Genomic DNA, 12988 nt, shown 5'->3' on the forward strand with positions numbered 1-12988 from the left:
CTTAGGGTATCTTAATATCGCCCCTAATTTTTTGATTTTGTTTTGTTTTATAAATGCTTTCCTTCTTGTAAATCAAAAAGTTTGGAGAGTTGGTGGTGTTCTAAGGGCAGTATGAACTCTTAAGGAACCAAGAAGACCACTGACCAGAGCATTCTTACTCACCATTTTTTTTATTTTGTGCTATTTTTTATATTTTTTAAGCAATATGATGTCGTTTAATGCACAAGGATGCAGTCTGACTATGCAGGAATATATTTTGTCTCTGATTTTGGGAGTTGTTCTGGATAGTACAAAAGCACTGAATCATAATTATATAAGATATTATTAAATAATCATTTAAATCAATATGATTACTATATAATCATAATATTAAAAATGATAGGACATGAAAAAACAAAATTAAATAACCCTTTGGATCTGTTGTAACTGTCTATTTTCATCCTTATCTTTTTAGTGTTGTTTCTGCTATGCTACATTTGATAAAACAAACTTGCATACCACTGCTTTAAAAATAGAGGCCTATGAACAAAATTTAAGCTCCTCCAGTGTTATCCAATTGATTAATTAATTATCAAGCATCTGTATAATTTGCCGAGTGAAAATTACCATCATGCCTTTTTCTTGATTTATCTAATACTTCAATATATACAGAATGTGTGAAATGGAAGAAATAGGTCATGAACAGTTACACATCTTGTAATGCTTACCAATTACTGCCAAATGCTGCCAGATATGTAACTTCATGCTATTTAATGGAGTAATGAAAATCCAATGATATATTAATTTCCTGTTTTGCTTTTACTTGCTTTTCTGTTATTAGTAAAATTATCTTTCACTTTGTACAGTTCCTAGAGTCTTTTCACACCTGAGAGAGAGAGATGTTACGTAATATCTTGAGAATCTTTATAAATACTGGTTTAGAACATTTCAAAATACATCAAATAAACATCTTAACCTTCGGGTGCTAATGAGAGTAAATTTTCGTGTGTGCATAAATATGATAATCTAAGCAATCACCATATAAACCAAACTAATCACACAATGAGGGAGATACAAAAATTAACCAATAACTGTAGCAATGACTTTTTGCCTTGTATAGCATCTGCAACTACTCAAAAATCAAATGCATATAATATCAAATAACAGAATAATAAACACATAAAAATAAGGTACAGTTTTGACATACAACATTATCAAGCCAGTCCAAACTCTGGTATGCATGCCATAAAATACTTTGATAAAAGATGTGCAAACAATTTTTGATTATCTTTATTTCAAAATCAAAGTGACCAAGAAAGAGGTGTATATGTCTTAGAAATACTGTTTAAATGCAACAGAAAATAAAGTATCTAGTTGCTACCATTATACAAACTACAATTAAAAGATTAAAGAAAATTCATTCTAAAAATTGAATGGCATGAGTCAAATCTCAATGAAATAATAATGTCAGAGAAACATACATGTCTTTCTGAATACTTTTAAAAAATGCACTTAAATCGAAAACAAGAACTCAAAAGATAAAGCAGGATTTTTTCTCTAAAAATAAATACCATCAATATCATCAATAATATGTACATATATCTGCAAGCAATATATAAGGATATATATATATGTATAATAAGTACCGAAGGATTATGCTAAATTGTTTCAGAAAATTAGGGTACAAAATACCAGAAGGTGGCAGGCACTCTACAGTGTCATGGATCAGAAGTAGAGCGCAAAGATAAAAAATTGTAATGGAATAAAATCAGTAATATTACTACCTAATATACAGTTAATAAAGGCTTTGTAATATGTAAGCAGATTACCAAATCTTCATGTTTTTTCAAGTTTTCTTGATGATAATGATAATTCCAATGTCATGTATTGAATAGTCTTTTCTCTGTATTTTCTCTAAAGTGGATGCACTTTTGCATACTTACAGATTAAAAATTAAGTTACACTGAAAATATAATAAATATTGAAAAGGTAAGCTAAACACAAAAACATACAAGACACACACACTCTCCCTCTCCCTCACTCCCTCTCTCTCTTTCTCTCTCTCTCCCTCTCTCTCTTTCTCTCACTTCCTCTCTCTTTCTCTCTTTCTCTCACTTCCTCTCTCTCTCTCTCACTCTCACTTTCTCTCACTTCCTCTCTCTCTCTCTCACTCTCTCTCTCTCAACTCTCTCTCTCTCAACTCTCTCTCTCTCAACTCTCTCTCACTCAACTCTCTCACTCAACTCTCTCACTCAACTCTCTCACTCAACTCTCTCACTCAACTCTCTCACTCAACTCTCTCACTCAACTCACTCTCTCACTCAACTCACTCTCTCACTCAACTCACTCTCTCACTCAACTCACTCTCTCACTCAACTCACTCTCTCACTCAACTCACTCTCTCACTCAACTCACTCTCTCACTCAACTCACTCTCTCACTCAACTCACTCTCTCACTCAACTCACTCTCTCACTCAACTCACTCTCTCACTCAACTCACTCTCTCTCTCTCTCACTCAACTCACTCTCTCTCTCACTCAACTCACTCACTCTCTATCTCACTCAACTCACTCACTCTCTATCTCACTCAACTCACTCACTCTCTATCTCACTCAACTCACTCACTCTCTATCTCACTCAACTCACTCACTCTCTATCTCACTCAACTCACTCACTCTCTATCTCACTCAACTCACTCACTCTCTATCTCACTCAACTCACTCACTCTCTATCTCACTCAACTCACTCACTCTCTATCTCACTCAACTCACTCTCTATCTCACTCAACTCACTCTCTATCTCTCTCACTCAACTCACTCTCTATCTCTCTCTCTCTCTCACTCAACACTCTCACTCAACACTCTAACTCAACACTCTCTCACTCTCTCTCTCACTCAACACTCTCTCACTCAACACTCTCTCACTCTCTCTCTCACTCAACACTCACTCTCACTCTCACTCTCACTCTCACTCTCTCTCAATTCTCTGAGTTAGATCATCAAACATATGTTATGCTACAAAACAATATTGTTATCAACAATACATATATTGCAAAATTAGTACACAAATTCTATGCAAAACACTGAGAAAGACATTCTATACCAGATCAGAAAAAAGAGAAAGAAAGAACAAAAGTTATTAATAGACTGATATAACATTCATTCTGGTACAAATATTTAACCATAATTCTCCCGAACAATTATAAGGAAATGGTCTATATCTACTTTCATGAACTAATATGAACACATGTTTAACTAATTGATTTCTAAACACACACACACTGCAAATGCAGACACACACACAAACACCACACACACACTGTTCTGGATTTTGAACAGGAATAACAATGCAATTTTATCTACTTGCTGGAATATCAGAACTAATCCACTGGATTCATGTTACATAAAGAGTCTACTGTAGTTTTGTTTTGTCAATTTTGTTTACACATAAAAAGGCTCTAAAAGTGATCACTCACCTGGTGTCAGGTACCAGGATTGCTTGACTTAATTTAAATTCCTTGAAATTTTTCCATATGATTATTGACATTATTCATATCATTATGATATTAACATTCTTAAGAGTAATAAAATCAAAGTTCAAGGAATAGGGTGAACAGGTGAGATCAATACATGACACCTTTGTGACTAAGCACTTGCGGAGCCAACTATGTATAAACAAAATTAAACTAAGAACACAATGGACACAGCATGCACGGGCCTACATTTCTGGTCTGAATGGGTTCAATATAGCCCTTAAATTTCATATTCACATTAGATGTAATAGTAGCTATTAGTGCAATCATGATGTTATGAATTTCAGAAGCCCCATATGATAATGATATTATCGTTTCGCTCACTTCAATTGTTGATAGTTAACCAAAGCCAAAATAACAATTCGAAAATGAATTAAGGCTATGGTAGAGCTGACACCCAATATAAATATTGCACAAAATATAAAAATTCTCAGATAAAATCATCACATCGGAATCAATAACTGTTTTTGTTGTGGAAGATGTACATTTCCTTCTACACTATATTTGACAGGTATCTAGGTCTCATTCTGCCTTAGAGATATTGCTAAATTATAAATTTTTGCATTTGATACTCTGCCAATAAAACAGAAGCTAATCCTGGCGTGTAAGAACTGGGAATGGATCACTCATTCCTAGATAGCTGCTGTACTTGCCAGAATAATATAAGAGGCGATACATCCCTGGGTGTTGCAGCAGCTCATCGTTGAACACCATCTGAGGACATAAGGGCATTAGTGCAGAAAAAAATGTAATTTTTCATGTGCATATATAACAAGCATACACTGAGTAGGGTTTCTTTTCTGAGATTAACAGTAATAACCTTGGATTCAGGATAAATTATATACTGCATTTATGATTTTCACTCTGAAATCCATATCTGAGAGGTGCTGTCAATGTCTCACCGGTTACATGTAAAATGAATTGTGATTAATTGAACCATATCTGTTACAGCCAAATGACAAAGATGGACTCAATCCAATATGGTACAAAATATGAAAATATTTCCCTGAAACTGTATGGATACATAATATAACTACTTCTCTTACCTACCTATTTACTTGTCCCACATTTTACAGGTTCATTACTTGTATGAAATAACATGACAATTATACTTAACACATTCAAAAAAGCTTTAAAATATGGGCAATGGACTTACTTGAGAGGCCACTCTGACAAAGTCTTCAGTTTGCAGGCCGAGCGCATAAGAATACTCGCGTGCGGTAAGACTTTATGCCTCCACTTTGCAAAGTTATTTTTATTTATTATTATTATTTTTTTTTGTTGTTGACATTTTCCAATGTCTATAGTAGTCATTTGATTTGCTTTATCCAGATGGGAATAGACTGTTTTCCTTACACAGACTCCATATATCTTTTGACCACTATGGTCTACCAAGTAAGATCCAGCTGGACTTTCCTATACCAGATTTTACTCTAACTAAACAAGCCTTCTTAAAGTCTAGAATTAATTGGGATGGTGTCTACCATGTTTCTGATGGCATTGTTTGATGATATGTTTATAATGCCCCTTGTCTTGCTAAAGCTCTGAACTGTTATTGTTGGACATCATAACGAGGTTTGTACCCAGCAAAACTCCTAAATCTCGTTCACATGATAAAACGTGGTTTAATGAATGGTGCCACCAGGTTTATAGAGACAAACATGTTGCCCATAATCTCTGGTCTGCTAACCGTATTCGTCACTGTTGGGAGAATTATGTTGCCATACAAAACACAGCAACTAATGTTTATAAGGAGGCTAAATCTGAATATAATGCTTATTTGAAAGAAGTTCTCTCAGAAGCCTCACAGCCTCATATAAGGTGGTTAACAATTAAAGCATCTCTAATTTGGTCCCGAGACTTCCATTCCTCCTTTAATGAAACCTGATGGTTGTGTTACATATAATCTGATCAAGAAAGCTACCTTGTTAGCAGATTTTTTCATTTCAAAACAAAGTTAAATGATATTGAGCTTCCTCTTTCATGTCACCCATTATCATGCTTTAATTCATTTGCTTTCAGGTCTTCTGAAATTAAGTATCTGTTCTCAGAATTAGATGAATATGGTGGAGTAGACCCTAATGGCTTGTTTCCTTTGATTTTAAAAAGACTAAATGGCCAATAAGCTCCTAAATTAACCATAATCTTAGGCCTCTCAGTTTGTAAAGGGTTATTTTCTGAGTGCTGGTAATGTTACTTCTATTCCCGTGGGCCCACTACAGTCTTCACCTACTGAACGTTTGCTGGTCAAATGTCTTTCTATAGATTTGAGACCATTTCTTCCAGAGACTCTGTTGCTTATGCTTATGTTGGTATGACATGCAGTCTGCTTTAGATAAGGGTCATGAGTCAAGGCTTGTCCCTCTGGATTTTTGTGCAGCTTTTGACACTGTTAAGTTACAGTCTGTTGGCGTTAGTGGTATAATTTTAAGATTATGAATACGGCCCAGGTAATTTAATGTAAGTTAGGCCTCATTTGCAAGTGCAAGAGGATCTAGGAAGATGATATAACTTGTAAATGCTTTTTTTTTATATTCTGCCTCATTTTGAGTATTGTTTTCCTGCGTGGTTATCTGCTGCAGATTCCCACTTAAGACTGCTTGATCTTTCTTTTATCCCAATGCCTCTGGGTAAAAAAGTTTGGTAAGTGGATGAATTGTTAGCACGCATTGGCAGTTTCCCGTTTGTGCCTGGCTCATTCGGTAGTATGCTAGCGACATTTGGCAACTAAAAAGCTTTTATTTTGCTTTACCATATAAATGAAGCCACTACTATCTGATAAAAACAAACTCCGTCCGACGAGCCACTGGCATGGGAATGGTCATGATATGTTTCTCCTGTCTGACTTAAATTTGGAAATTGGACATTGTAGGGTTATTGGGGCTTTTTCACTCTTATACAAGATTGTAACTGATAATTCCCATCCCCTCTATAAGTTTTTACCTGATTTTTATCAACCTGCAAGAGTTACCAGAAGTTCTATGACCCTAATTCAATGACATTTGGTGTAAATTAATGGTTTACAAGTCAGTTTTCTAGAACCTTTTTCATTGCTATTTGTAGGCTTTGGAATACATTGCCTTCAGAGATTGTAACTTTTCTGACTCTTGATAAGTTTAAAAGACCAGCTAACATGTTTTTCTTACATAAATTGCTGACTTTCTATTCTTTCATTCTTTCTTAGCTGTATCTTGACCTGCACTGACACCTGTTATAAATCTCAATTTTTTCAGTGTGACTCTTTATATACCTTACTATAATAATAATAATATCATCTCTCTAGGTAATCAAATACTTAATACATCAATAATAATAATTAGTAACACTATTATTTGCGTCATTAAAAAAAAGAAAAGAAAAAAAAAATTGTAACATTCCATGTTTTGTAATGATGGTCACAGCAGGCAGGAAAAGGATCCTGAGTATGGAAATAGTGTCCTCCCTGGAGACAGCCCTCTTCTAGTCACGGTTCATGCAGGATACATTATACACATTTATCATAATGCAAAGATCCTTCCTGAATTCCCATCAATTGTAATTACTCTCTACGAAATTTGTGCCCTTGTGGTGTCATGCCTGTCACCCACCCTTCAGCAAATTTTTCCATCCGCCCTTCAAGCCAAATCTTTTCACATGTGATGGTCACATCATCCAGATTGCAAGGGGTTACAACAACTTCAGACCAACATTGTATATAAAATATTAAGAGCATGAAACTTTGCTCACAAATTCTGAAACCCGATACCTCGACATGTGAAAATAATAAAAATGACAAACCTGAAAGGTTCGTTGTCCAGATCCTGGAGATGGCTGAGGAACATACATGTAAGTGATGTATTGCTGCATACATGTAAAGTCAGCCTGAAATTGAAACATCATTGTAGTGGTCAGCCATCATATACATACACATTCCCTCACAAATACACTTATCTTTAACTACAATATATTCTAAGCCCTACTGCTGAAATAATATTGCTTACTGAACAAATAACAATTATATCAACAAAAACTGTAGTCTCCATCTCCATACAAAATCAATTATGATAAAAGGTATACTTGTGTGTATTGTATGCTGTAAAACTGAACAGTCAATGACAACTGACTTAGTATTGATTTTTCATACAGAATTTCAAACTCCTTGATATTATGAAAAATATGCAAAATACAACAAATGTTTGAATACCTTGTAGAGAGCAACATAGTCCCAGGTTGAAGTTGTAACATCTGCGTCTATAGTGAACTTCACTGGGCCGCCTTCACCTACCAACCATGTTCCTATGCAGGTGAATCGTACACACCTTTCCTCGTGGTTGGCAAATACCTGAACACATAAGATGTAAGGATTATTACAAATACTAAATCAATGGTAGCAGCTGAAATCTTGCAAAAATCACTATGGAAACACATCACAGTAATATAAGAGAAACAAATTTCATAATAATAATAATAAAGCTGTATAAAAAAGAGCAGTCTATTTTCAAAGATTATGATGCAATCTAATTACTTTGCAAATATTATGTTCAAAATCATCTTATTCAATTCTTAATCAATTTCCTTAAATGATATATATTACAGAAATGCCAATGATAAATAAAAGACACAAAAACAGTGAGAAGATAACTAACTGGCTTTTACTATTCATACCAGTTTCCAATCTTTTGATTCTTTCAATAATCTTACTCTGTGAGATCTATATACTGAAATTCATGAACAAAAGAATCCAGTCTCTGCAAAAGAATAATAATAAGAAGTAGACAGCCTCCTAAACTAAATGGTGAAATGCTGTAAAGAAACAAATCTACAGAGGAATAATAATAATAAAGAAAAAAAAGAAATAACAATAATAAAACAAAAAAATGCATGTATACCTGCTAGCAAAACTAAACCAAGTCATTAATTGTGTTTGATAAAAAGCACAGCAAATGCATCTGGCTGTCCGTAAAATATCCAGTGAGATGGTGTTATGCGAGCAATGTACAACTACTGTTACATAATGTCCAAAATACCTTGATCCTAAAATTAGCTTTGACTGGCTTATGATCTGACTGAGTGTAGGAGCCAGAATGAGTATAAGATGACTGCTCCACCCCAAGTTTCACATTTTCATAGGCATCCACATGGACCTGGTGGAGGATGCGGTCTGTCCAGGCAGGTCTTCTCCTGCAATTTGAGAAATCAATTACCAAAACCTCCATAACAATCATAATGATAATACCAACAATACCAAATGACTCAAGTTCAAGGAGCATACTGATCAAATTCAATCTCTGTTACCATCATATATAATGAAAGGCAAGGGTGTCAATCATGCAGTCTGTGTCCCCGTTGCTACTCCAGTGATATCTTGTGTTTTACATGATCAAATGGTTGTTTGTCTTAAAAATGCCACAAATCCTATTTTTTGTATTTTGTATCCATCAACTGGGCTTCTTTCACTTATATATAACATTCTTTAACTGTTTGAAAAAAAATTACACATAGGTCATTTTATCTCTTAGACTATTTATATCATCTACCCTGCATATGGCATACTCACACTTAACATGCTAGCCTGAGGAAATGAGTATAACTCCCCTGATAGTATAACTCCCCTGCATGAAAATGCACCAAGAATAAAATAAAAACAATTCTGAATGCAACTACAAATCAACAATATTACACAGAGTACCTTCACATTCACTATTAGAAATAACATTCTTTTACAGTGAATAACTTACGCTAAATCATATGTGGAAGTTCCCTCCTTGTATTTATAAGTTGGTGGGAAGGATAACCTTTCTTCCTTTAACATTGAAAAGGCATCTCCACTTTTCTGAGCCTTAATTAGCTCATCTACTTCCATTAGGCTTCCCCAGTCACTGGCTTTTATTAGCTGGACAATTTCTTCCCCTGTTAAGTGGCTTTCAAAACGGAAGTTCAGGTCACCCATCCAGAAGACATAGCTGACGGGAGAGAGAATACATTAAATACACTTCAAAGATGCTGTATAATTCTATGAATATCTAAAACCCTACATATCAAAAGATTTTGTTTATTCAGTTCAAATTTACAAAAGAAGAAGAAAAAAATAAAGAAAATGCATACAAATAAAAAACAAACAAATACACTTAGCCAACCAACTATCCACACATCTCACACACACAGATATACATATCTTACTCATGGAAAAGAATGTTGCTGGTTTCTGGTACTGGGAAGGTGGAGTAATCGATAATTGCGTTGAAATTTTCGACTCGTTCCTTGTAGCCATTATCGTGTGCCGCCAAATGACAGTTGACAACACATACAGAACAGCCATACAGAGTGAATCTAATACTTGCAGCTCCTTTGTTTCCCTGCATTAAAGAATAACTTTTTATAATTAACAACAATGTATAGTTTATGCCTATGCATCAATTGTGAATTTTATGAAGAGACTCTATGGAATGTTTAAGGTAAATACATCAAGAATCCAAATTCTAATCCACTGTAACTAGCAAAAAAATAATATTCTGTAGTTTTGTTTTGTGAAATATGTTTACACACAGATGGCTCCACACGTGATCAGCCACCAAGAAGTCTATAATTAGTAGCCCTATATGACCTCAGCTGAATGCCCCTTGTTTTTGGTAGTGCTATTGATATCAATACTGTTATCATCATTCTAAAAAAAATAAAGAAAAACAGTAATCAGGTGTGACAGGCAGGACTAGTGATTGACTCTCTGGTGATTAAGTAATTGTGAAGCCATCAATGTGCATACATGCCATCCCTAGAAACAATAGGTTAAAGCATAAATACAATACAAATATTTGCAGTAATCTTGTAAAAACGAGCAATAAAGAGGGCTAAAATAGATTAAGAAATTAATGTTTCTGAGTTTTCACATGGTTCTTCCAACTGATAATCATTATTCACGGTAAATGAATAGACATGCCAGTTACTTACCCATAACCCACCAAAGCCAGTTCTAGTGACAGAGGTATGAATGTCACGTATGTGGTGCACATGTTTCCGCTTGACATAGACGGTCGTGACTAATCCCTGAAGACGCTCAGTGCTGATCTTCACATAGTCATGGGGTCCAACTACTTCTCGGAAGGCAAGAGTCCAAGGCTCCTCAAATAATGCATCCATCACGACATTTTGTGGCTGGGATTTGACCTCCTGTAAACTATGAAAGCAGAAGTTGGTAGTTTTTTAGCTTTAGATCATAGGTGGTAACAATGCTTCCAAGTTCTCTTGTATTTTGAGAAAGAAACTATAAGAGAAAAATAATAATGGAGAGATAGGAACAGTAAAATATACATAGGCAGAGAGACAGAGACAGTGAGAGAAAATGAGATAGAGATGAGTGGGAATGGGAAAGACACAGAAAATGCCATAATAAAAGGAGTGGGAAATGTACTTACCTCACGACGTATATATCTGGCAACAGATCATCTGATTCACGCTTTATAACTGGGTCTTTCCGTATTCCCAGGAGATTATGCAAGTCTTGCTCCGGCCATCCTGTCTCCACATTCCAAGTCACGCAGCACATGCTGATGAACAGGAATTAAAATAGGCATGAAAATCTCTATTAATAACCAAAAGTACATTTTGGCGGACAATAAGGTTAAATTAACTGTATATATTGACACATGTATTCTATGTACAAAAATATTTATATCATGAATAGCAGAAACATCAAAATGTTTAAACATGCATTTTACTATATCATTTAGTATTTTAATTCTATATCATTAACCCCTTCCCACTGGGTGGCATGTATGTACATGCCATGGTGGTTGTGGACCAAGTAGTGGGTGACATTGCATCACGACCATTCCTGTGCCGTCGGCTCATTGAATGTAGCTTGTTTTTCTCTGATAGTAATGACATCGTTTGTATGGTTAAAATTTTAGGTGATAGCACCTAAAGTGAAGGTAAATTTTCCCATTTTTCTATATCATTTTTAATGATATGAAAATATAAAGTTTTATGTGCCTAAAACTACTGAACGAGCCAGGCACAAACAGGAAACTGTCGATGCGTACCAACAACCCTAAATGGACTACATGCCAAATTTCTAACCTGGGTTATTGGTTAGTTGCAATTTTACGTCAATTAAGTATTTAACATCATACTACATAAAGTATAAAGTTGAGAATATTTTCTGAGCTTTCATTTTCCACTACCTTTTACTATATCTGAACATGTTTAACACATGCATATAATAAAAAAGAAAGATAGAAAGAATGAAAAAACTCACCTTATCGTATCCATATTTGAGGAGAACTCTCTTAGGAACGATGCCTGTCAAAATACATAATGTGATAGATAAAAACAGCACACGTACAAGGAACTAAGAAAATAACACTCTTCTATTACATAACACAAATAAAAAAATAAAGCACTGACTTGAGTACAATGCTATCAGTGGAAACCTGTTACTTCTACTCCGCATGGATCTTATCAGTTTAATTGTTTTATCAGTAGTTTTATATCTACACTACCTCCCTTCTTTTCCATATCATTGGTTTATCACTGAAATTAACTATATTTCCATTTATATTGTAAAATAATGTTTATATCACTATCAATGTATAATGCATCTATTATTTTCTAACCTGTTTATAAACTGTTAAAGTGCAAAATCAAAATCAAAACGCTGTCAAAGGTCAAAGTGCATGTTCACCCAGAACTTAATCACAGTTTCAACTTTTTAAAATGATCAAAAACTGTTTGCCTATTTTGAAGATATCAATGTCAATGTCACAATCATGTAACTGCCAGGAGATATAAGGTTTTAAGTCATAAAAAAATAACAAGGCTGAAGACCCAACTCATGTAAGAAATAAAGATGATTTTAGATTTAGATTTTGATTTCATTCAACCATCTGGAATGACGTAACTGAAAAAATCAGCAATCAAAAGTTTCTTCTCATAATATGCAAGTTACTTACTGATTGCTAGACTATCAATAACCCAGTTATTTTGAATTTGAGTAAACAATCACCACTATGAAGATATCTGAAAGAAAAACTTGCACCCTAAATTGAACAATTCAACCAAACAAATAAAATGCACTTTTACTTTGCATATTCTACACAATTTAGCATTTATTACTTTTTTCAGTTATCTATTCATCCCTTTTTCTTGCAATCAACTCCTCCAAACACCAGTTCTAACGTAAAAAGTAAATAATAAAACATTCCTTTTTCCTCGGTCTAATCCTGGGTGTCATCAACTTAATCATGGCTGATAGGAAGGTTTTCATGATCATAATACTGATCATGAAAAGTTTGTTATTAATTCTATACATGCAAAGATAGAACAATTCCGGGGAAAATATTATATAATGCCTGAAGAGCTTTCTTTGCTTTACAAATAAAAGTCCATGTATGATAATTAAGATGTTTTCTGCAGTTGAAATCTAAGCAAAAGTCATTTACATAAACCTAATCATGGTTAATCTTTATGGTATGGATGCACTAAGGTAGGACAGATTGAAGA

The 12988-nt window shown here is 34.4% G+C and overlaps 1 protein-coding gene across 2 annotated transcripts in view; it reads right to left on the reverse strand.

Annotated features, from left to right (window-relative positions):
• Nucleotides 1-2922: 2922 nt before the first annotated feature.
• The window catches only part of LOC113811662 (phosphatidylinositol 4,5-bisphosphate 5-phosphatase A), a 12530-nt gene continuing 2464 nt past the window's right edge, over nt 2923-12988 (reverse strand). The window contains exons 1-10 of one of the 2 annotated variants that reach the window (XM_027363446.2): nt 11894-11944; nt 11745-11788; nt 10903-11034; nt 10439-10664; nt 9671-9846; nt 9229-9453; nt 8518-8671; nt 7695-7832; nt 7289-7372; nt 3971-4225 (exon numbers count right to left, since the gene is read on the reverse strand). In XM_027363446.2, coding sequence (XP_027219247.1) covers nt 4103-4225; nt 7289-7372; nt 7695-7832; nt 8518-8671; nt 9229-9453; nt 9671-9846; nt 10439-10664; nt 10903-11034; nt 11745-11758 — 1272 coding nt within the window. In that variant the 5' untranslated portion in view covers nt 11759-11788; nt 11894-11944 and the 3' untranslated portion in view covers nt 3971-4102. Of the gene's footprint in view, nt 4226-7288; nt 7373-7694; nt 7833-8517; nt 8672-9228; nt 9454-9670; nt 9847-10438; nt 10665-10902; nt 11035-11744; nt 11789-11893; nt 11945-12988 lie in introns of those variants that run through there. The other variant, XM_027363445.2, reaches the window with a different exon arrangement.

Source organism: Penaeus vannamei, chromosome 33, assembly GCF_042767895.1.
Source record: "Penaeus vannamei isolate JL-2024 chromosome 33, ASM4276789v1, whole genome shotgun sequence".
Lineage (NCBI taxonomy): Eukaryota > Metazoa > Arthropoda > Malacostraca > Decapoda > Penaeidae > Penaeus > Penaeus vannamei.